The sequence below is a fragment of the Coenobita brevimanus genome, chromosome 81 (assembly GCF_032717465.1).
Source record: "Coenobita brevimanus isolate Jiangsu-jjx chromosome 81, ASM3271746v2, whole genome shotgun sequence".
NCBI lineage: Eukaryota > Metazoa > Arthropoda > Malacostraca > Decapoda > Coenobitidae > Coenobita > Coenobita brevimanus.
In genome coordinates, this window is record NC_137034.1 from 24203017 (window position 1) to 24227339 (window position 24323).

The following is a 24323-nucleotide window of genomic DNA, read 5'->3' on the forward strand; positions in this document are numbered from 1 at the left end:
CCAAGCTCCTTCTGGATGAGAGGAACTTTCACTGGGTTCACACGGTAAGGAGGCTATTTAATTGGCTTTGCGTCTCCAACATCAACATCATGCATCAACACAGTGGTTCTTCCTGGAGTGGCATGGAACACTTGCGGGTACTCCTGCAGTAATGCCGAAAACTCCTGCCTTTCCTCGGGAGGTAGATGAGAAAGCTTAGTCTGGAGATCATTCATGATATCAGGATTCTTCCCCAAACTATCACTCACGCACATGCTGCATGGGAGAACTTCACTTGCAGACTCGGGTGGAACAGCTACAGTGCAGACTGGGTTATTTTCGTCCCGCCTGTGATATAACTTTAGCATGTTGATGTGACAAAGTTGCTTGTTCTTTCTACAATCTGGTGTGGCGATGACATAGTTGACATCACTGAGTTTCTTCTCCACGAAATAAGGACCACTAAACTTGGCTTGAAGAGGTTGCCCATGCACTGGTAGCAGAATCAAAACCTAATCTCCTGGCTGAAAGTGGCATAACCTGGACTTCTTATCATACCAAGTCTTCATCTTCTCTTGAGCAGCTCCTAAATTCTCTCTCGCCAGCTGTAAAGCAGTGGACAGCCGTTCTTTGAACTTCTTCACATACTCCAGCAAGTTGACGTCATCTTCCTCCGACAGCCAGCATTCCTTGAGTAGCTTAAGGGGTCCTCTTACTTCTTGGCCAAACAGTAGTTCAAAGGGTGAGTAGCCCAGTGATTCATTTGGAGATTCTCTTGCGGCAAATACAACGAATGGAAGACCTTTATCCCAGTCTTTCTGATCTTCCAAACAGTATTTCTTGAGCATCGATTTGAATGTTCGATGATATCTCTCCAACGCTCCTTGGGTCTGGGGATGGTAACCTGAAGACGTGATCTGGGTGATGCCCAACTCTTTCAGAGACTGCTTGAAAACATTTGACATGAAATTACTTCCCCAGTCTGACTGTACCTCCTTGGGCAGACCAAGCTTTGTGAAGAACCCTAGCATTTCCTTAACCACGTTCTTTGCTGAGATATTTCTAAGTGGAATGGCTTCAGGATAACGAGTAGCCATATCAATCAGGGTCAACACATAAGAAAATCCTGATAAAGTCTTAGGAAGAGGGCCCACAATATCCACCAACACACGGGTGAATGGCGCCTCAAAAGGAGGAATGGGAACTAGAGGTGCAACCTTTTCGGTCTGATTACACTTCCCCACAACTTGACAGGTGTGACAAGACTTACATACCAGGAAACATCCCTGAAGATACCTGGCCAGTAGAAGTGTTTCAAAATGCATGCCATAGTCTTCCTTACTCCAAGGTGTCCTGCCAAACTGGAATCATGAGCCACTCTAATGATATCCTGCCTACAAACACGAGGGATGACAACTTGATGTACAACCTCCCATTCACAGTCGGCTGATGCTGTTGGGGGTATCCTCTTTCTCATAAGTACTCCTGACTTTATATAATAACAAGTAGAAGCACCAGCTGACTCTTCCTCACTGCAAGCAGAGTTAGCTAGACCTTTCAACTCAGGGTCAGCAACCTGCAACTCAACCAACTCTTGACGAGACAAATTATCAACACTACGGGGTACTGCCTCATCTGGTGAGTAGTCCAAATTAGCAAGAAAAGTGTCAGCTAGGATAACATCATCATCATCATTATCCTCTAAGTCACCAGTAACTTTAGACTTAGCCCTAGTGACAGCACATGCAGGGAACACATCAGGGACATCACAATCCTGGGCTGCAGCCACTGGCTCACTAGACAACTGAGGAGCTGGACACACTTGACTTCCACCAATATCATTTCCAAGTAAGAAAGTTACACCTGACATTGGGAGTGTCTCAACCAACCCAACCATAACGGAACCATTAACAAAACTAGACTCTAAATTCACTCTGCACAGAGGGACAGAGAAGTAATTATTCCCTACACCTTGTAAGATTACAGTTTCATCAGAGGAATTAACATTAGAGCCTAGAACACTGGTCAGCATAAGGGATTGGCAAGCACTTGTATCACGATATATTTTAACTGATTTCCTGTCATTACTGTCCAGAGGACTGACAAAACCATCAGACAGGAAATTAGCACATGAACTCTTGAGAGTGTCACTCACGTTACTGCTCAAAAGAGGAGCTTCATCATGAGAATTTAATTTACCCCTCAAAGCAGGTTCAGTTAACTCAGTTAAAGAATTGTGGGAACTCTCAAGGGTGGACACTAGACCAATTGACTGAATATTTAAAGACTCCTTTTTGTTCACATCACGCTGTCTCCTGAAACATTTCTCTGTAGTATGACCAAGCTTACTACAATAAGTACATTTACTTTTCTGAAATCTAGAGGTGAAGCTGGTATTTACTTCCTGAGAAACATCATCTTTATTCTCTTTCCTGTTACCTGTACTCTGAGTAGAGGCAACGTACTTACTCTCAGCTTTCCTTTTTTCTTTAGAATATCTCTTGTGAGTGAGAACATATTCATCAGCTAAAACTGCAGCATCAGACAAATTATCTATTCTTTTCTCATCAAGATATAGTCTTACATCATTATTAATACACCTTTTGAAGTCCTCCAGCAAAATCATCTGCTTAAATTTGTCAAAATCAGAATCCACATTCTTAGAATTTAACCACTGCTCTAACAGATCTTCTTTGATTTTTGCATACTCAACATGGGATTGCTTATCTTGCTTATAAGTTGTCCTAAATTTTACTCTATAGGCTTCAGGAACAAGCTCATAGGCCTTAAGAATCAAGCTCTTAACTACATCATAATTATCAGATTGATCCTGAGACAAAGATGCATAAGTTACTTGAGCTTTACCGGTGAGAACAGTTTGAAGGAGTACTGGTCAATACTCTTTGGGCCAATTAAAACCTGTAGCTACCCTCTCAAACAACTGAAAATACTTTGTTAAATCAGATTCATTAAAAGGAGGGACAAGTTTAACATTTTTAGCCGCATCAAAATCATCAGACCTAGATGATCCAGTTCCACCTTGTTTCATGCGATACTCATGGTCTGCCTGAATCCTAGCAAGTTCAATTTGTGCCTGAGCCTCCTGAATACGAGCATTTGCCTGAAATTCAGCCTCCTTAGCACGAGCCTCCTGCAGGGCTAGCTGTACTTAGCTAATTCAATCTCCGTTTGCTCATTTGGAGGAGTTACATTAAACAAGCATTCATTAATCATGTCAACAATTTGATCTTTGGAATGATGAGAGCGAACAGCAATTCCCAATTGTTGAGCAACAAGCTTAAGTTCATTCTTTGTTCTGTTTTCTACATCACACACTGTTTGCACATTTGACAGAAAATCTTTGGCTTCAATAAGCGTAGTAATAGTAGACATCATGAATAAATCAGTCACAAAATATCAAGCAATATCCTTATGATAATATCCTGAATATCCTGATAAGAGGTCGCCAAGTTTATGTTACGGAACAGAGAAAGTTAATGTACACTTTAAGTGAGAATACTAAAAATCACTACTGTCCCATAAAGTTCCAGGTTCAAAACAAAAGAGTTAGGTAAAATTACAAGATAAAGTTTAATGCTCAAACTAACAACAAAACATTCAGGACTCATAAGGATAATATAATGGCAAAAAACAGGTTAAATATATGGTTAACTGCAATAGCCTCTATTAACACGAAATTAGCATGAGTAAATTTATCTAAGTCAGCCCTGATAAAATGAGAAAACACTGGATAATGCTCAGTTAACGCAAGATATATTATTACAGATACAAAATATTATTACCACTGGCTGACAACATGAATCACAAAAACTTTACTAGGCCCACGAATCAACACCCTATGCTATACAGTACAAGAACAAAATGTAATTACATTTATACTCAAATTACACAGCTGCTAGATGGTTGGAGACTTCCTGAGCACTCACAATAATAACAACTGTACAGGGGAGGACAGAGATGTGAGCAAAATGAGGAGTAGATCTAAGTGGCAATTAATGCAGAGACTAAGCTCATTATATAGGGGCCGGCAGAGCTTGATACAACTTGTAAGAAGGACGCGCAAATGAAGCCATAGGGGACAAAGAGTTGACAATCCTGCTCTGAACAACAGAAAGAACGACTTACTCTACTATAAGGGGATGAGGGGGGAGTGAGGTAGAACACGCTCGTGATCAAACATGCAGCATATTGTACGTTAGAATTACACAAAGGATGATGAAATCATAGGCTTTGTAACAGTATGTATGTATGTGTTTGTCTGTATGTATGGTATGGATGTATGTACCGGGTATGCATTCACTCATTTTCTGTCGTCGTGGAAGTAGTGTTATATTGTCCTTATTAATTTACTGTATTTATGTATGTACGAGTATATGTTTATACGCATATATGTATGTATGTAGCCTTCGTTTGTTTGTATGTGGGTATTTATGTATCTATTTGTTAATTAAATGTCAACATCCTTTATTGTCTGTCCTGGTGGTGGTAGTCCCGTACTGCCCGTACTGGCCGCACGTGCTACAAGCCTGGAGGCAGAGAGACAACCCCAACCTTTACTTCACCACCTACGAGGACATGAAGGACGACATCATGGGGCAGCTGTGGAACATCAACAAATTCCTCGGCAAAAACTTGACGGAGGAACAACTCAAGATGGTGAGTAGGAGACACTCGTGCGGCTAGGAGGCTACCTCAACATCTCTTCCTTGCCGGTTTATTCCTGAGTCTGCTCCGTTACTGTATTGTAGAAGGTGAATAGGAGAAACCCGTATGGTTAGGAAGCTTACTCAACACCTCTTCCTTACAAGTTTATTCCTGAGTCTGCTCCTTTACTATATTCTTGTGTATTATTCATGTAATCTAGGTCGACGTTAAAATGATACAAGAAGTAAAAAAAGAGGGTATGAATGGATAGTTTAGAAAATAAATCGATAAGGAAGAGGTGCTAAGACGCCTCCTTACCTGACGAGAATACCGACCCCTGTTACTAAAAACTGAATCCGCCAAGGTGTAAGGAAGCCACTTATGACTGACGGTCACTGATGGAACACGTGTAGTTGTTAGGTGGGATTAGCCTGCATCCCACATTATACAGTGCAGTCAGCAACCATAAGGAAATCTCAAAGTTCTACCATTATCACATTCTCTCTCTCTCTCTCTCTCTCTCTCTCTCTCTCTCTCTCTCTCTCTCTCTCTCTCTCTCTCTCTTCACATGAGAGTCAACGGATTCATTCTGGATGGCGTTGTAACTGGTTCTGGAGACTTAGTGACACAACTTCCTTCGCGATGTATTCTGAACACAACACCTCAACATCATCTTACAACCTACTGATGTCAACGATATTAACAGATACGGAAAACATACACAAGAATCTTAAACCATAATCGCCCAGATAAATAGCTGAGGAATAAGTGCTACGAAGCTTGATACTTCTCCCATCTACGTAATTTCTTTCTCAGTGTCTCTGGATCCTGACTCAACCGATCACTGGACAGAGGAAAAAAAAAATGAAGACTATGATAATGATATATGGTGATGATGATGAGGAAGAAGAGGAGGATAGGGGTGGTGATGGTATTGGTGATGATGATGATGACCATGGTGATGTTATCATCCCCATCATCATCGTTATGTTTAAAGTCATTATTATTATTATTATTATTATTATTATTATTATTTTTATTATTATTATTATTATTATATGATTGTAGCATATGCACCGTGTGAGGACAGGAGTGAGAGAGAGAAAGATTTTGGGATGAGCTGGATGAAGTAGTGGGAGAAATGCCCAGGAGCTACAAGGTGATCATAATGGAGGATATGAATGGAAGAGTAGGCACTGGTCCTGAGGATGACATAATGGGTTGTTATGGAGTACCAGGAGAAAATGATAATAGGAAGTGACTAAAGGATATGTGTCAGGAGAGGAGGTTGTGCATTTGTAACTCGTGTTTCAAACACAAAGATGCACATAAATATACAAGGTATAGAGGAAACAGGGATCGTGTTGAAAGAAGCCTGATTGATTACATGCTCGTAGAGAGGTCGATGATGGGAAAGGTTGCTGATACGAAGGCCGTGAGAGGACGATGTGGAGGTCGGTCAGATTATATGATTGTGGTATGCAAGATCAAGCTGAGAAGAGTGCTGTGGATCAGGAGGGAGAGTAGCAGTCAGGGAGAAAGACTGGAAGTTGAGAAGCTGAGGATCAAAGAAATGGCAGATGATTAATGGACCAAAGTTGAGGAGGAGTTAGAATCAGTGAACTGGAATTAAATGAATCTGGACATCTGGTGGAATGCATGTAGGGATTGCTTGGTTAGAAATGCTAAAGTGGTGTGTGGTGTGGCAAGAGTAACAACAAAAAAGAAAGGTACGGCATGGTGGGATGAGGAGGTTAAGAGAGCAGTAGAGGAAAAGAAGAAGTGGCTAAAGTGGTTACAGGATAGGGGTTCAGTTGAAATAATAACTGAGTATATTGAGAGCAAGAAGCACGTAAAGAGCCTAGTGAAGAGGAAAAAGAAGGAGGTAAATGATGATTTGGGAAGAAAAATGAATGCAAATTACTCTGAAAATGGGAAGTTATTCTGGAAAGAGGTGCGGAAACGTAGAAGTGAAAGCGGAAAGAAATGTGATGGTGTGAAGGATTCAGGTGGTAGATTATTAATCCATGTAGATGAAGTAAGGACCAGATGGACAGAATATTTTGAAAGCCAGATGAATCGGAATAGAGAGAGCAGAGCGGCTGTAAACATGATTGATTTGGGACGGGTGCGGCGAAGGAATGCAGTGCCAGGAGACGTGACATTCCCACTGGTGAAGAGTGCAGTGAAGCGGCTGCAAAATGGGAGAGCAGCTGGGGTTGATGAGGTGTATAAGTGTAGTGGAGAGAGTGGAATGAAGTGCTTGTTGGAGATAATTATGTAAGAAGGTATGGATGAGTGAAACTGTGCCTGCAGAGTGGAAAAAGGTTGTGATTGTACCCCTGTACAAAAATAAAAGTGAGCGAAGTGAGTGCAAGAATTATCATGGCATAAGTTTATTGAGTGTGGTAGGAAAGGTATATGAAAGAATTTTTATAAAGTAAGAGTGATATCAGAAGTCTTAGTGAGTGATGAACAGGGTGGCTTAAGGAGTGACAGAGGATGTGTGGATCAAGTATTTGCAGTGAGACAGATAGCAGAGAAGGCTTGTGAGAAGGACCATAAGGTGTTTATGACAATCATGGATCTGGAAAAAGCATGCGACAAAGTAGACAGAGAGGGATTGTGGAAAGTTTTGCGCATGTATGGTGTAAATGGTAAGCTCCTAAGTGCTGTCAAGAGTTTTTATGATGGTAGCGAAGCGTGTGTAAGGGTTAATGGACATCTAAGAATGGTTCACGATCAGTGTGGGTGTGCAACAAGGTTGTGTGATGTCCCCATGGTTGTTCAATATATATATATGGATGGGGTGATGAGAGAAGGAAAAACACGAGTAATGGAGAGAGGGATGGCGTTGGTAATGAATCGTGATGAATATCTCAAATTTGTTGTATGCTGATGATGCAGTACTGTTGGGAAGTACCGGACAAGAACTTGGCAGGCTAGTGCAGAGTTTTACTGATGTCTGTGAGCGTCGTGCCTTGAGAGTAAATGCAGAGAAGAGTAAAGTGATGGTTACTGAGAGAGAAGTGACTCCCAGTGGGATGTTACAGTGAATGGAGAGAGACTGGAACTGGTGAGAGAGTTCAAATACCCGGGTACAGTGATAGAAAAGAGAAGAAAATGAGCAAAAGAAGTTGAAAGTAGAGTGACACAAGGAAGAAAGGTAGCAGGTGCAATGAAGGCCTTGATAAGAAACAGAGGCCTGAGTGTTGCAGCTGCACAAGGCTTACATAAGGGAGTGTTAGTGCCAACATATGGGTGTGAGACTATGGTGTGGCATGAAAATGAAAAGTCAAGAGTAAGAGCAGTGGAGATGGGACTGTTGAGGAATGTATGTGGAGCACAGAGGGTGGATACGATATGAAATAATGTGATTCGTGAAAGGTGTGAAGTGAGGAAGTCTGTGGACACCAGAATCGAAGAGAATGTACTGAGATGGTATAGTCATGCGGAGAGAATGGATAATAATAGAGTGGTGAAAAAGGTATATCTAAGCGAATTTGAAGAAGAGAGGAGGCAAGGCAGGCCAAGGAGAAGGTGGAGAGATACGGTGGATGAGCGTATGAGGAAGAGAGGTTTGGAAGTCGGTGAGGATAGGGAACTGACAAGAGATAGAACTAACTGGATGAATGTTGTGAGGGGAAGTGCATGATCAGGGATTTTTGGCACCCCTTTTTAATGTGATAGCGTCCGGATGGACTCAATCGGATATGTTTATGTGAAGCTACAGAATGTAATGAATGTTTTTGGTGTATCTGATAGAGCCAGGATTCCGGGGGCTTGAATGATGAGTGAATGGAAACGTGGCCCATTAGACTGGGCAAATTTGGGCTGTCTGGACATTGATACTCCTCACCCTGTCCTTGGGTGGGTAGGGGGGGTTTCAAGAATACTCCTCCAGTATCCCTGCTTGTCGTACTAGGCGACTAAAAGGGTTGGTGGTGGGTTAGTGCCCCACCCCATAAAAAGAGCTAACTAAAAAAGCGAATAAAGCACCTCGGACCAGGATGGACTATACATTGACGACTAAGGAATGGACAAAGGACGTTCTGAGGGTGGGGACATGGAATGTGAGAGGAGTGAATGATGAAGTGAAAAAGAGAGATTGTGCAGGTGCTTGAGGTTGCAAGAGTGGATATATGTGGATTGACTGAAACTAAATGAAAAGGTGAAAGGGTGAGAGAATGGAAATACGGTTTAGGAATATGTGCAGGAGTTAATGAGAATGAGAGGGCAAGAGAAGGAGTATGTCTGATGATAAGCAAGAAGTTGAAGGAGAATATAAGAGAGTATGGAACAGTGGGTGCAAGGATTGTATGGGTGAGGATGAAAGTAGGTATACAAGCGTGGGCGACTTTGTGTGCGTATGCGCCGACAGAGGACTGAGTGGAGAATAAAAGATGAGTTTTGAGCGAGTGCAGAAAGATGTATGGGCAAGTTTGAGAGGAGTGAGAGAGTGTTTTTGATTGGAGACATGAATGGCAAAGTTGAGAATGTATGAGTGGATGGAGTGGTTGGTCAGTGGGGAGTGCCAGCTGAAGTAAATGGGAATGGTAGTGCTGGTGGACATCTGTCCTGGTAAGGGGTTAGCAATAGCTAACACCAATTTTCGGCATAAGATGATCCACCGGTATACATGGAGAGTTATGAGGAGGATGGATGGTGAACTTGTTGAACGAAAGGCAATGGTAGACTATGTGTGTGTGGATGAGCTAATGAGAAGACAAGTGGTGGATGCAAGAGTGTGGAGAGGGTGGGGGAATGGAATCTCGGACCATCACTTAGTGATGGCCAAGGTAAGGCTGCAAAGAAAATGGTTGAAAAGACGACGGGGAAGACAGGAGGAAACAGCTCCTGTGAGAAGAGTGGAGAAATTGCACGATAGTGAGAAAATGGCAGAGTATAAGAGCATAGTGGAAGAAAGATTGGGAAGGTATGAGTTAGGGCAGATGGAAGAGGTGGAAGACGTATGTAAGATATTCACGGAAGAGATAGGCGCAGCGTGTGAGGTGGTTTGTGGAGTGAGGAGAAGATGCAGGGGTGTGCAAGGGACAGCATGGTGGAATGATGAGGTGAAACGAGCTGTGGAACAAAAGAAGGCATATAGTGAATGGCTAGCGAGCAGAGGTAGAGGAGAAGATGAGAGAGAGAAGAGAGAGGTATATGTGAGCAGGAGAAGGGATGTGAAGAGATTGGAGAAGGAGAGTAAGAAGAAAGTGGATGAAGAGTTTGGGAGGAATCTGAGTGTGAAATGGAGGGAGAGTAAGAAATTGTTTTGGAAGGAGGTAAAGAAAGTAAGGCAGTGTGAAAGGGGTAATAGCAGGGGAGTGAAAGATAGGAATAATAGATTGTTGATGGAGAAGAGAGAGACAATGAGGAGATGGCGGGAGCACTTTGAGGATTTGTTGAATGTAAAGAGTGAGAGCAGTGCGAGTATAAGTGGGTGGGGAATGGCTGGGAGAAGGAGAGATGAGAGGAGGGAGGAAGAGATTAGTAGGGCGGAAATAGTGGAAGCAATGAAGAAGATCAAGATGGGAAAGGTCCCAGGAATTGATGGAGTGTGTGGTGAAATGCTGAGGTATAGGGGTGAGATTGTAGTGGAGTGGATATGGAAGTTATGTAGATTAGCTTGGGAAGAGGGAAGGGTTCCTGAGGACTGGAAATTACGTATAATTGTTCTTTTATACAAAGAGAAAGGGGAGAGAGAAGTATATGGTAACCAAAGAATGATGGAACACATTCGATCCATTTCTCCTTTCTCTGAAATCTCCATTTTAGGAGATTTCAATGTTCACACCACCTTTGGCTCTCCTATCCTTTCACTGATCCACCTGGTGAACAAGCCTACATCTTTTCTATCCTTAATGACCTAGAGCAGCTTGTACAGCACCCTACCCTTATCCCAGACCGCCTTGGAGAGACCTCCAGCATACCTGACCTCTTCCTTACAACTAATCCTTCTCCTTACACTGTTAATCTTTCCTCTCCGTTGGGCTCCTCCGATCACAACCTTATCACCTTAACCTGTCCTACCACTCCGGTACGGCCTGTGGACCCTCCAGGGAAACGTCGTCTGTGGCATTTTGGAGCCACGGATTGGGAGGCCCTCAGGCAGCACTTCTTTGATTTTCCCTAAAATTATTATTGCTTCCATGGCCAGGAGCCATCTGGGTGTGCCTTGCGCATTACGGAGATTATTCTCTCGGGCATGGAAGCATATATTCCTTTCTCATATCCTTTGACTAATGCACGAAAGCCTTGGTTTAATCACGCTTGTTCTAATGCTGTCCGCAACAAGGAGAGGGCCTACAAGAGATAACGGAGCCAACCCATCCCTGAATCACATTATCTTTACGTTTCTGCCCGGAATCGTGCTAAGTCTGTTCTTTGTTCTGCAAAAAATAATTTCATCCGTACTAAATGCTCTCAACTCTCCAACTTGAATTCTTCCCACTCCTTCTGGCACCTTGCCAAAAACCTTTCTAACAACTTTACCTCATCATCCTTCCCTCCTCTTTTCTACTCTAATGGTTCTGTAGCTATTTCTTCTACTGATAAAGCAGATCTCTTCGCACAGACTTACTCCTCCAATTCCACCTCAGACGATTCTGGTGCTGTTCCTCCATCACTTCCCCCCTCTGACTTCCTCATGGCTGATATTAAAATTTCTTCAGCTGATGTATTTTCTGCCATCACTGGCCTCAATACCAACAAGGCATATGGGCCTGATGGAGTTCCTCCTGTTGTTTTCAAGAACTGTGCCTCTGTGCTTACACCCTGCCTAGGCAAACTCTTTCGTCTTTGTCTGTCAACTTGTACCTTTCCTTCTTGCTGGAAGTTTGCTCTCATTCAGCCAGTCCCAAAGAAGGGTGACCATTCCCAACCCTCCAACTATCGTCCAATTGCTTTAACTTTCTGTATTTCAAAAGTTTTCGAGTCAATTCTCAATAGAAAAATTTTAAGGCATCTTTCCTATCACAACCTTTCTGATCATCAGTACGGGTTCCGTCAGGGACGCTCCACTGGCGATCTTCTCACCTACCTTTCAGACTCCTGGTCATCCTCCTTTCGGGACTTTGGTGAATGCTTTGCCATTGCACTTGACATCCCAAAGGCTTTCGATAGAGTCTGGCATAAATCTTTAATTTCCAAACTGCCCTCTTACGGTTTCTATCCTTCTATCTGTTCCTTCGTCGCTAGCTTCCTTTCTGGTCGTTCTATAGCCGCTGTTGTAGACGGCCACTGATCTTCTCTTAGATCTATCAACAGTGGTGTTCCTCAGGGCTCTGTCCTATCACCAACTCTCTTCCTTTTATTCATCAATGACCTTCTAAGCTGTACATCTAACCCTATCCACTCATATGCTGATGACTCCACCCTTCACCTCTCCATTCGGTTCCCGCAACACCCATCTCAGCAGTTACTTCAACAAACAAGGGATGAGGCTATGGCACACCTAATGTCTGACTTGGCTCGTATCTCTGACTGGGGTAAAAATAATCTTGTTGTTTTTAATGCATCTAAGACTCAGTTCTTACACCTATCAACCCAACAAAATCTTCCACAGGTATACCCACTAATGTTTAATAATATTCAGCTTCATCCTGCATCATCCTTGAACATGCCTGGGGTTTCATTTACTCGGGACTTATCTTGGAAAGATCATATTACATCTCTTGTAAAATCTGCTTCCAAGAGATTGGGTGTGCTAAGCCGACTCCGTTCTTTCCTTACCCTTGCACAATTGTTTACTCCATACAGGAGTTTTATCCGCCCCTGTGTGGAGTACAACTCTCATGTGTGGGGTGGCTCCCCGCATACAGCTCTTCTCAATAGGGTGGAGTCAAAGGCTTTTCATCTCATTAACTCTCCTCTGCTTACTGACTCCCTTCAACCTCTGTCTCTTCACCGCACTGTTGCATCTTTATCTCTTTTCTATCACTACTTTAATTGTCACTGCTCCTATGAACTGTCTGAATGCATTCCTCCACCTTTATGACGGGTGCGTAGCACCCGTCTAGCAGCAAACTCTCATCCCTTTTCTGTCCAACTCTCTAATGAAAGAGTTAACCGTTACTCCCAGTCCTTCATTTATGCAACAGGTCAACTCTGGAACTGTCTCCCTCTGTCTGTATTTCCTGCTGCCTATGATCTTCCGTCTTTCAAACGCAGTGTGTCAAGGCATCTCGAAATGAATAGATCTTGAATTTGGCTCTCTGTTGTATTTTGTTTTTATTCTTGGAAGGAACTGTTATTCCTGGCTCATGGCCTTCGGTTCCTTCTTCCCCGCATAAAAAAAAAGGGGGGTATTTCCCTTCTTAGTGTGAATGGAAAAATATATGGTAGAATACTCATTGATAGGGTTAGGCATATAATAGAGGAGCTATTGGAGAAGAACAAGGAGGATTTAGGAAGGGAAAAGGGTGTGTAGATCAGATATTTATTATAAGATGTTTAGTGGAGAAGTACCTAGAGAAGGGAAAGAAAGTGTATGCTGCCTTCATGGACTTGAAGAAAGCTTATGACAGAATAGATAGACAAGGTATGTGGAAGATACTGAGAATATATGGAGTGGAGGGGTAATTGTTGAGTGCTGTGAAGAGTATGTACGAAGGAGCTAGGGCACCGGTGCGAGTGGATGGTGTGCAGAGTGAGTTCTTTGATCTCAGTGTGAGACTGAAACAGGGTTATGTGATGTCTCCATGGCTGTTTAATATATATATATATGGGTGGGGTTGTAAAGGAGGTGCATGGTAGGGCAGTGGATATGGGGGTGGCTCTAATGAATGAGAGTGAGATTTGGAAGATTCCGGTGCTGTTGTTTGCTGATGATACAGTATTGTTGAGAGAAGATGAATGGGAGTTGCAAGGTTTGGTGAATGAATTTGGGACAGTGTGTAGGAAGAGGAATCTGAAAGTTAATGTAAACAAGAGTAAAGTTATGGTGTTTGAGAGGAATGAAGTCACAGAATGCACGGTGAGGTTGGATGGCGAGGATATGGAGAATGTGAGTGCATTCAAGTACTTGGGGAGTGTGATGAGTAAGGATGGAACTCTGGGGGATGAAGTGCGTGAAAGAGTACAGCAGGGAAGGAAGGTTGTTGGTTCACTGAAAGCAGTGATGAGAAATAGGGAGGTGAGTATGGAAGTTAAAGTCACTGCATGATAGTATTGTGATCCCTACCCTGACGTATGGAAGAGAGGCATGGACCTTGCAAGAAGGGAACAAGTCAAGAGTGAGAGCAGTGGAAATGAGTTACTTGAGAGGAGCATGTGGAGTGACATGGAGGGACAGGTTGACGAATGAAGAAGTGAAGGAACGTTGTGGGGTGGATGTGGATGTGGTTGAGAAGATAAAGAGAAATACACTGAGGTGGTTTGGACATGTGGAGAGAATGGAGAATGAAAGACTGACTAAGAGGGTGTATGTAGGTGAGGTGGAGGGAGGGAGAGGGAGGGGAAGACCGAGGATGAGGTGGAGGGATGGAGTTGAGAGGTATATGAGGGAGGGGGGGAGTGCGTTGGGGGGATGGTAGTCAAATGGTGGGTGACACGACTTGGAGGAGTTTTGTCTGCGGCCACCCTTTGCGGGATTAGGGCGTCGGGCTATAGATAGATAGATAGATAGATTATTATTATTATTATTATTATTATTATTATTATTATTATTATTATAGATAGATTAGTAGTAGTAGTAGTAGTAGAAGTATAGTAGTGGTAACTATTATTATCGATAATATTACCATTCTTCTGCTTATTACTTTTAGTATTATTATTATTATTATTATTATTATTATTATTATTGTTATTATTATTATTATTTTTATTATTATTATTTTTTACTTCCTTTTGCATTCCGCAGATTGCCGAGTTCACCAGCTTCTCGTCTATGAAAACCCGAGGGGAACCGATTGACAAAACGTTCTACAACGAGGATGTGTGGAAGAAGCAGGGTGGCATGTTTAGGAAAGGTGAGAGAGAGAGAGAGAGAGAGAGAGAGAGAGGGAGAGAGAGAGAGAGAGAGAGAGAGAGAGAGAGAATTATAAACACTTTTTCTCTTTATTCTAGGGATAAAGGGCGACTGGAAGAACCACTTCTCTCCAGAACTGAACCAAGAGATGGACCAATGGATCAGGGACAACGTGAAGGACACTGGCTTTAAGTTCAAGTTTGGAGATTAGTGAGCTATTTGTATAGAGGTGTATTAAGTGACTACTGAGCTTTGGTAACACCCATTACTTACCTGTTTATTCTGCACATTTTAATTCACTGTCCTCCTCTGTATAACCGATGCAAACTTTGTCTATATTAAGGTGAAATAAATAACACACGAGGCAATGTTAAGGTTTGATATGCCAAATACATGGCTAAGGAAGAGGTGCTACCAAGCCTCCTTTGCCACATAAGATATGGGCCTCACTAAGATGCAAGTTTTAGTGTGTTCTTACTACCTCCAGACGATTTTATTCAGCTTAGGAGAGCACCGTAGCAGTTAGGAGGTTAATGAAGCTGTATCCAACCCCTCCACTTCCAATGGTCTCTTGTACCAGACACCACAGATCAGGCCTGGCACATTTGTAGGAGATAACTGCGATGTGCGTCCTCTCGATGTTTGGGGTAGCTCAGTAGCTGGCTTGCCGATGATCATTCTTTGTCGCTGGCTGGTATTTCCCTCATTTCCCTCTCCTACCTTATTCACTCATAGCACACTTGTATATTGGTATACCTTCACAAACTGTGTATTAATGAGTAGCTTGGAGGTTAAATAAAGTCTGGTGTAACAAAATAATCTTTGACTATTCAAACACTGTTATACAGTCAGGTACAAAGGGTTACACAGTATAAGTCTGAGTGCTATATGAGTACATCTTACTATCCCTACTCCCTGGCTATTACTGCCGGCTCTAAGTTCACAGTGGGGCGTGGGAATGAAGCTGCCAGTGCATCGAATGTTCGATGCTGATGCCTGTGATGCTAAGTTGTTATGTGAATCTTTAGACATGCTAAAAGTAAGTCTGACGTAAGTTATGATACATATACATATACACTGCAGGTAGATAAGATAACAGGTAATGAAAAATATAGTTAATAATTGTATATGAAAGCAAAAATATGGATACAACCTGTAAACTCTTCTAAGCCTAATGAAATTGTCTGAAGCTGGCAAGAATAAATTGATGAGGGGTTGATGAAGACTTAAGGTGCCAAACCACACGCGCTGATATCCTTGTAGAGTTTTTTTCTTCTTCTCTCTAGTTTTTTCTTTTTCCTTTTTCTTAGGTGCCAGCCAACAACATGTCCAACATTTTTTTTCTCACTACACACTGCTTCGCTTCACCTCCTACGTGGGAAAAAAAAGTCTTGATGATTATGATGATTTAGTTGTAGTTCTTTGATAACAATCTATGCATTAAGCTAGGCTTTACTCCTCTTTTTTTTCTGATATAATTCTGGACTGCTTTGCTTCGACATTATCCCTATATTGGCCATGGATGCCAAATTTGTAAGTAGTTTTATGGTGTAAGTTAAAAGACAAAGAACCTTAGATATACTGATTGCTATCCCGAAGTCATATCAACCAAAAGGCGCTGGAGGGGAAGCCTTCACGTGGTGGCGCTGGTTTAATCGAGTGGCTCCACTGGCCGGTTAGGTAAACGTTCCTCAGCTCTTTCTCTATCCCCTGAAAGAAGGATGGTGGACTGCAGAGAACAATTTCAGCCTGCAGTCCACAGGGTTCACGTTCAGCTGAGTCCTGGGCCACAACAATAACAACAACGTCGGCCTAATACCGTCTGTATGTTTTCATCTGACACAAGCGGCCACTTCCACAGCTTGAATATTATATCAAGGTTATGTGATATCAGATGAGCTTTAGTTATGAGGCGAGAATAAGTCTCCTTGGTTACTAGTCAAATTTATCCTCCAATCTGATTACACCTGGCTCATCAGGTGAACACAAACCAACTATAGCATGCAGACATTTAAGCCCTGACTATATTACATACGGATGTCACACACTGTGGCACTGTAATGTTCATCTGATGCACAATGCACTCTGTATATAGATCACTATACTGTGTAACATGTAAATACAAATACCAGTATAGTCACAACACTGAAGTTTTATTATTATTATAATTACTATTAAACCCGCACTTTAATTCTGGCACTAGCAGGGGTACCCGGCGTTGCCCAGGTATATAGCTATGCACACCAACGGATCCCCAGACCCGCAGAGCACACCCACGGGGGTCATACCCTGCCTAAAACCTGATTCAGGCGGAGTTATACCACTTTACAGTGTTGTTTTCCTTGCTAAAAGTATATCATACCACCTCTATCATCACGGCCACTATAATTCCTACCACTGTCACCACATCCACTATTAGAGATACCATTATCGTCACTACATTCCTCATCTTTCCCCCACTATCATCATTAAATTCCTCATCTTCCTCCCACTATCATCACTACCACTATCTCCACTACCGGTACTGCTATTATCACTACCACTGTCACCAATACATTCCTCATCTTCCCCCCGCTATCATCACTACCACTATCACTACTACCGGTACTACTGTTATCATTACAACTATCATCACTACTACTGTTATCACTACCACTATCATCACTAAGTTCCTCATCATCCCCTCACTGTCATCATTATCACTATCACCACTAATAGTATTGCCACAACCACTATCATCACTACATTCACCATCCCCCACTATCATCACTACCACACCGGTAATACTGTTATCACTTACAGTGTCATCACTACATTTCTCATCTTCCCCCACTATTATCACTCCCACTATCACCACTACTACTATTATCACCACCACTATCATCATTATTGTCAGGTCAGACACTGTTCTGCTACTGGTACCATGTAATCCAGTACTACCTGTTTCATGGTCGGATCGTCGGCTACCAAACAGGCACCCCCATTGGTCTAGGCCAGTGAAGAGGGTGACTAGTCACCCTGCAGGATGAAAAGCAAGACCTGTCAAAGGGCGGATGAGCAATTTATGCCAACGACTCGTTAGCCTTGGTTGGCAATCCACCTGGGAGAAGGAAAACTCTGAGGTAAAACCTGAATAGCCATAGTCAGGGATTCCACACCCCTGTCCATAGGCTACTGGTGAGCCCTCTCCTGACTTGGGAGGTTGGGGTGGGGTTTGTGTCCCCTCCCTGCAAAAAACAGCCATTTGGCAGACTGATATCATTCCTTCTGACTGGACAGAGGGTTTGGTCACCCCTACCTGGAAAGGAAAAGGAGGCCAGCATGACTGTAGTAACTACCGGGATACTACAGTGCTCAGTGTGCCAGGTAAAATTCTTGCTCACATTCTCGTGGTGCATATCTGGGACCATCTGCTAAAGTTCCAGAGGTCTGAGCAATCTGGATTCACACCCAAGAAGTCTACAGTACTGTTGACCATATCCTAGCTCTTCGAGTGCTTGTGGAATGCTGTCTTGATTTACGACGAGGTCTGCAAGCAGCATGTTTGGATCTCAAGAATTCCTTTGACTCTGTAAATTGGAAGGTACTATGGGTGCAGTGCCATAATTTTAAATGTTAGAATAAGCTAGTATTGTAAGTGTAATCTTAGGCAATAAATTATTATAAATATAGTCTGTACAATTCATAATTTTACCGTTAAGTTCTATATTTAAGTCTAGTCTTACCTGATATTCATAATGTGAACATTATTCTGATATTGACAGTACCAAATCAAGCATTGATATGAATATGTTTAATTGTTTATACATAGTGAACCAGCCGTTATTAACAAAGAAGTATAACCGCGGAAGTTTAGTAGAAATTAAAAATCGCGAATGTCTTTCTTCGTATTGTAATCTAGAGATTTATTTGCTGAAGTTAATAATATTCCCTTTTTGAACTATGCAGTGGTGAATTGAGAGTGTCTGAAGAAAAACTGTTGAAGGTAATCATTAGTGAAGCACGAAATTCATGTTACTGAGTCGTGTTTACAGTCACGTAGGCATAGGAAGCTCGCACGTCGCACGGGTAATAAAAGTGTTCTGATTCCTAACTGATTTGGCTTCGTTAAGATTAAAGTTCCCTTACGCTTATTACAAAAATTTTAAACATCGTAAGTCATTAATCTATGTATGTTAATTGCAACCGTATCTTTATATTCTTTGAAGATCCTAGAAATCGATAATAGTATAAAGTACACAATTAAAGTTTTAGCCGATTCCCGAATATTGTCTGTAATGCTTATAAAAGGCGAGTGAAACCGCGCCATGCAATGAAACCGGCACTTGTCTCCATCATTGCAGGTTAGTGTCGAACTCTCATCCTCCCCCTCTCCTTTTTTTCTCCCTCGTGTAATAAGTCCTCATATTCGATAGTTAAATAAGTCATATTTTCCCCTGATCTCTCTTGTACTGATTAAATGAGACCAGCACTTCTCTTCGTCATTGCAGATCGTCCGTTTCAAGCTACAGCCAAAACACCTCACACACTCACACCCCCTCCCCTTTTTTACCTAGTTCACGTAGCCTAAATAACAAATATATCGGCTGGTCCATTTTGTTTACAGTCCATTTTGATTACAGTTTATTTGATCACTGATCCTATAATATTTGTAACTTTACTGTATATAATTCTGGATTTACACGAGTTTAATCTTAAGAGAGTGGCTTAGTATTCTTCGATTCTTCCCGCGAGTCCAACTGGGACCATGGGATTAATATATTTGTGTATCAGTATTCTTTTATTCTTCCCGCGAGTCCAACTGTGAGCACGGGATTAATGTATGTGTATCTGTAGTCTTTCAATATTAATTTAGCTTGTAAAGATTAAAATCTCCAGTGATCTAGATCCTCATTATTATCTCGTTTGGGTTTATTCACAGTGAAGAGTAATGTGTCTCAGTTCTTAATGCTTAGTAAATCTTAGGTTAAGTAATTTTGAGTTCGAGTTTTACTATACTTTAACCCGCCGCGTGCCAGCCGCTCCCAGCCATAAGTGTCACCCCTGTGCTGGCCAATTTTTTTTTTTTTTTTTTTGCCTATAATGATAGATTTTGATGTGGAAAGAAAAAAAAAAAAAAAGGAATATGACCATATAAAAATCACCGGAGGCTTGAAGTGCGTTTTTCTTAGTCTCTCTGGCTGCCCGCAGGTGTGAGCGGGCAGGGAATCCCTAGCGGCGGTTAGAGAAAACCCGTTTTCTATGCAAGGTAAACTCAGGTATTCTCGCCAACGTGACTCAAGGAAGGTATAGGAATGGTCTTAACACTTTTCTGTCCACTTCTCACCCACAAAACAAAAAAAATCTTATTATTTCATAAAGAAATCATGTTTGGGGGGAAAAAAATCACTCATGCGACACTGTACGTATCACTGTGAATGCATTGTCTTGCAGTTACGAGAAAATATGCATAACTTGACTTCACAGTGTACAGCCCTTTCACTTACAGTAAATTATTTACAACATGCCTTCAGTATACACAGACATTACCAGAGTATTTTTTATCCTCTCACTGTGAATACATCGTCAAACACTTACGAGAACATACATAAAACTTTACTCCACAATGTTCAGTCCTGACACTGATGAGAAAATATTTACATGTCATCACTGTACGCAGTACTTATAATAACACTTCCTGAGCGTCTTTTTTCGTATTTACAACACCTTTTGAGCGTCTTTTTATCGCTCATCATTACCACACTATTGTTTCTTAATAGTTAGCGAGAGTGTGGTACTCCTCGAAGCATGGGTATACACACAGTCCTACATCACACTCGGCACACATATGCCTTGAGTTCTTCCTCTGACTACGTGGCCTTACAGTGCTGTTTGCACACATGTGACACCTCCGCTGGGGATTCTGATGTGTTGCACTTGGAGGGACGATTTTGGGGAAGTGTTTAGAGGTGAGGCAGAGAGGTGTGGCGGCGGTGTGGCAGTGGCGAGCAGCACTTCTATCTTCCCCATATTCCCCCACTATCTCCAGCACCAGCTTGCGAATATAGTCCTCGAATGTCTCTTGGATGCCAGTGGTCTGTGCGTGGAGATAGTGAGCATTGAGGACAGTGATGTCGAGGAGATGGAAGAATAATTTTTTATACCACTTCATCGTGGGCCTGGCACAGTCAACACTGGAAATCATGGCGTCTGATTGATCCACCTGTCGCATATTCACGTTGTACACCAAGACAGGTTCTGTTTTCCAGACGTGGCACCGCCCTTCTGCCCTGTAATCTATACTGTCCGTGTGGTGTACAAGAGGCCAATGAACAGACAAGAGGAGGAATACTTCACAGTTGTGGTGCCATGCTGTTGCGAGGATATTAGGTGCTTTGTAAAAAAAAACTCATTTTTCTGAAGCTTCGTCCCCACCTTCACCATGCGCCAACGGTTCTTCTTTACAGTGCAGCACAGATCAGTTTCATGCAGGTGAAGGTACCTGGCGAGAAGGGGGTTTGTGTACCAATTATTGAGGTACAAGACGTGCCCACGATGAAGGTATTCCTCGATCATTGTTTTTACCACAGCCCCTGAGAGTTCCAAACTTCTATCTTCTGTGATGTCCGTCTGAACACCTGTGTAAAGGACTATGTCCTGCACATACCCAGTCTTACAGACGCACTGACGAAAAGCAATATTACCTCTCCATAGCACTAGACTCTCATCTATGACGAGGTCTCGGTATGGAGAGAAGGAGGTATGGAATTTCTCTCGAAGGTGATCAAAAACCAGACGTATTCTCCTCATCCTGTCCGTGTTGTTTGCGTTAGCAGGGTCAAGGGTGTCAAAAAATTGAAGGCGGCTCAGGATGTGCTGAAAACGATTCCTTCCCATCACCTTCCCAAAAATGGTGTCACCATTACTGGATCCACAGTCCAGTATGGGGGAAGCTGATTTTTTTTCAATATCCCCATAAAAAGCACAAGTGCTAGGAACACATACATTTCACTCAGGGTCACATCAGGTTCAAACAATCGGCTGTGTCGTGTCTGTGTTTTTCCCCCATGTTCAAATGCAGCAAAGGCGTTGGGGCCACAATCTTCAAAACAAACTCCACAGGAAAGTAGTTCCTGAAAAAGTCAAGCCTACTGGAGGTATGGTGAAGTTCAGGGACACTACACCCGGCCTCATTTTCGTGGGTGAACAGGTGAATGTGGGGGACAAAGTCACTACCGTCCTCCCACTCCCACTTCGTTTCCTCATCATCATCATCATCACCTCCGTGTTCCTCGGGCTGTGGGGAAGCATGAGGAAGTGTGGGGAATGGGGGAAGAGTTTCACGTGAGGTGCTGGGTGTGGGGAAGGGGGGAAGACTTTGTCCTGAGGTGCTGGGCTGAGCTGGGTCACGGGGAGGTAAGGGAGAGCGCATACGAGATGAGGCACTCTCCCCCAACAATGGAACTTTCCCAAATCTTCCACACTTCCTCCTCACACTTTCCTTCCCACGTGGTGAAATTCTTTGCCTCCCCAACCACCCCTTAACTGCAGGACTACCTTCTTCCTCCCTTTCCTCCTCATCATCGTGATGTGAAAGGCGACGACATACAGGTGGCCTCCTACCACACGTTGCCTTAGTGTAGCCCACATACCTGGATTTTCTAGGTGAGGGAATTTCGTCATCGCTACTACTTTCCTCCTCAGGCTGGATGTAGTCCTTATCCTGCATGTTGTCATCCTCCAAATCACTTTCCCCAGTGTAGGGAACCCTCAGGAGGTCCTGAATCTCCTCAGAGAGACTGCAGTGAGACATCACTGCACTGTATGACTGACACAAACAGAGTGAGGCAGAGCAAGTGTGAGGCGGAAGCGCATGGGTGTATGGGTCAGGCCGCCTGAGGGCAGATAGAGAAAGGGTTGCCCTACAAGCACACCAATTTTTGCATGCCTAGCTTGAAAATTGCGGTCACAATGAATTTTTGAAATCGAGACCGTTTTAAAACGGCACTGGCACTGAGCGCACAATTACATCAGACTGTTTTAAAATGGCACTGGTGCGGGGCGGGTTAAGGAGTGGTACAGACGAGATTGAGTGGCCCACAAGGTGTGCTAATATCTAACTATTCATGCCTTCTCAGATAAGATCATGCTACCACATTCCCCATAAACTCTCCAAAAGTTTCACACTACCACATATCCCATAAACCCTCTAATAAGATCACACTACCCATTTTCCATAATCTCTAAAATTTCCCAGCATTGCGCTGGTGGTTTTCTGTTATGTCCTTCATTACACTGGGGTCATTTATTGACGACTAAAATTTCTTGCGTTACACTGGTGACTAAATTTTCCTGCATTACATGGGAACTTTTGTGACTTCATGGGATCCCCACAGGGATAATCTGACTGATTGCTGGCTTGTACTCAAACACTGAAAGTGCCGCCAAGTGTGGAAGGGGAACATCCGACTTCTTCCCAATAAGTTCTGGTGTAAGACAGGGATGTGTCCTTGTCCCCACACTTTTCAACACATATATGGATTGGGTACTGGACCGGGCTGTGAGTTGAAGTCGCTGTGGGGTGTCAATTGGCAATTTCAGGGTTACTGACCTTGACTTTGTTGATGGTGCAGTTATCCTAGCGGAGTTGCTGGGGATACAACTGAGTGCCCTCGAGGAATTTCATGAGAATGTGAAGCCACTAGGATTAGAGGTTTTCTGGGCCAAGACCAAGGTCCAGGCATTTGGTGGCTTGCTGGTTGAAGCAGTTCAGTCTGTTCAAGCATGTGGTGAGGATATAGAAGTCTTGGAAAGATTCACTTATCTTGGTAGTGTGTTCCACAACAATGGTAGATCAGACAGTGAGATCTCGTCGCATTGGTCTGGCTTACGGGGTTATGGATTTACTCAATTTGGGTATTTGGTACTGTTGCTATTTGTGTAGAAGGACAAAAGTTCACATCTTCAGGGCACTTGTGCTCTCTGTCATACTTTACAGCTGTGAGACATGAACACTAAACAGTGACTTGAAGCAGCAAATTGACGCCTTTGATACTAAGTGTGTGACAGGATCATGGGATATCCCTGGTTCAAGCAAGGCGAGTAACAAGCAACTACTCCGTGAGATTGAATCAAGGCCTATTACCCACATAATACATCAACGTCAACTCCAGCTGTATGGGAACGTAGCCGAGGCTGATCTTGCTCACATGGTGATATCTGAACGATTTAACCCAGGGTGGAGGAGGACAAGGGGAAGGCCACATAACTCATGGCTGGAGCAGGTCGATCACTCCTGTCGGAAGATACGTAGAGGGGGAAGAGTCGCTGCCTGAAGGGTCGCACTGAGGGACCCGTGTGGGTGGAGTCGGAGGGTCAGTGAGGTTATGCTCCAAGACATGTTTGCTCCTTCTTGACAGATTAATATCGTCACTACATTACCCACTATTATCACTATCACTACCACTATCACCACAACTATTATTACCACTACCACTATAATCACTACAGTCCTCACTTCTCTTCACTATCACAACTACCACTATCAGCACTACTACTATTATCACTACCACTATCACTATCATCATCCCCATACTGCTCATCCTCTCCACACTATCACCAGTACTACTATCACCACTACTGCTATCATCACTACCACTGTCATCACTACATTCATCTTCCTCAGTGTCATCACAACCACTATCACCACTACTATTATTATCACTAC

At 42.9% G+C, this 24323-nt stretch overlaps 1 protein-coding gene across 1 annotated transcript in view; it reads left to right on the forward strand.

Annotated features, from left to right (window-relative positions):
• The window catches only part of LOC145409508 (sulfotransferase 1E1-like), a 51270-nt gene extending 36442 nt beyond the window's left edge, over positions 1-14828 (forward strand). The window contains exons 5-7 of the mRNA XM_080279897.1: positions 4490-4656; positions 14510-14618; positions 14716-14828. Coding sequence (XP_080136023.1) covers positions 4490-4656; positions 14510-14618; positions 14716-14828 — 389 coding nt within the window. The remainder of the gene's footprint in view (positions 1-4489; positions 4657-14509; positions 14619-14715) is intronic.
• Positions 14829-24323: the final 9495 nt, after the last annotated feature.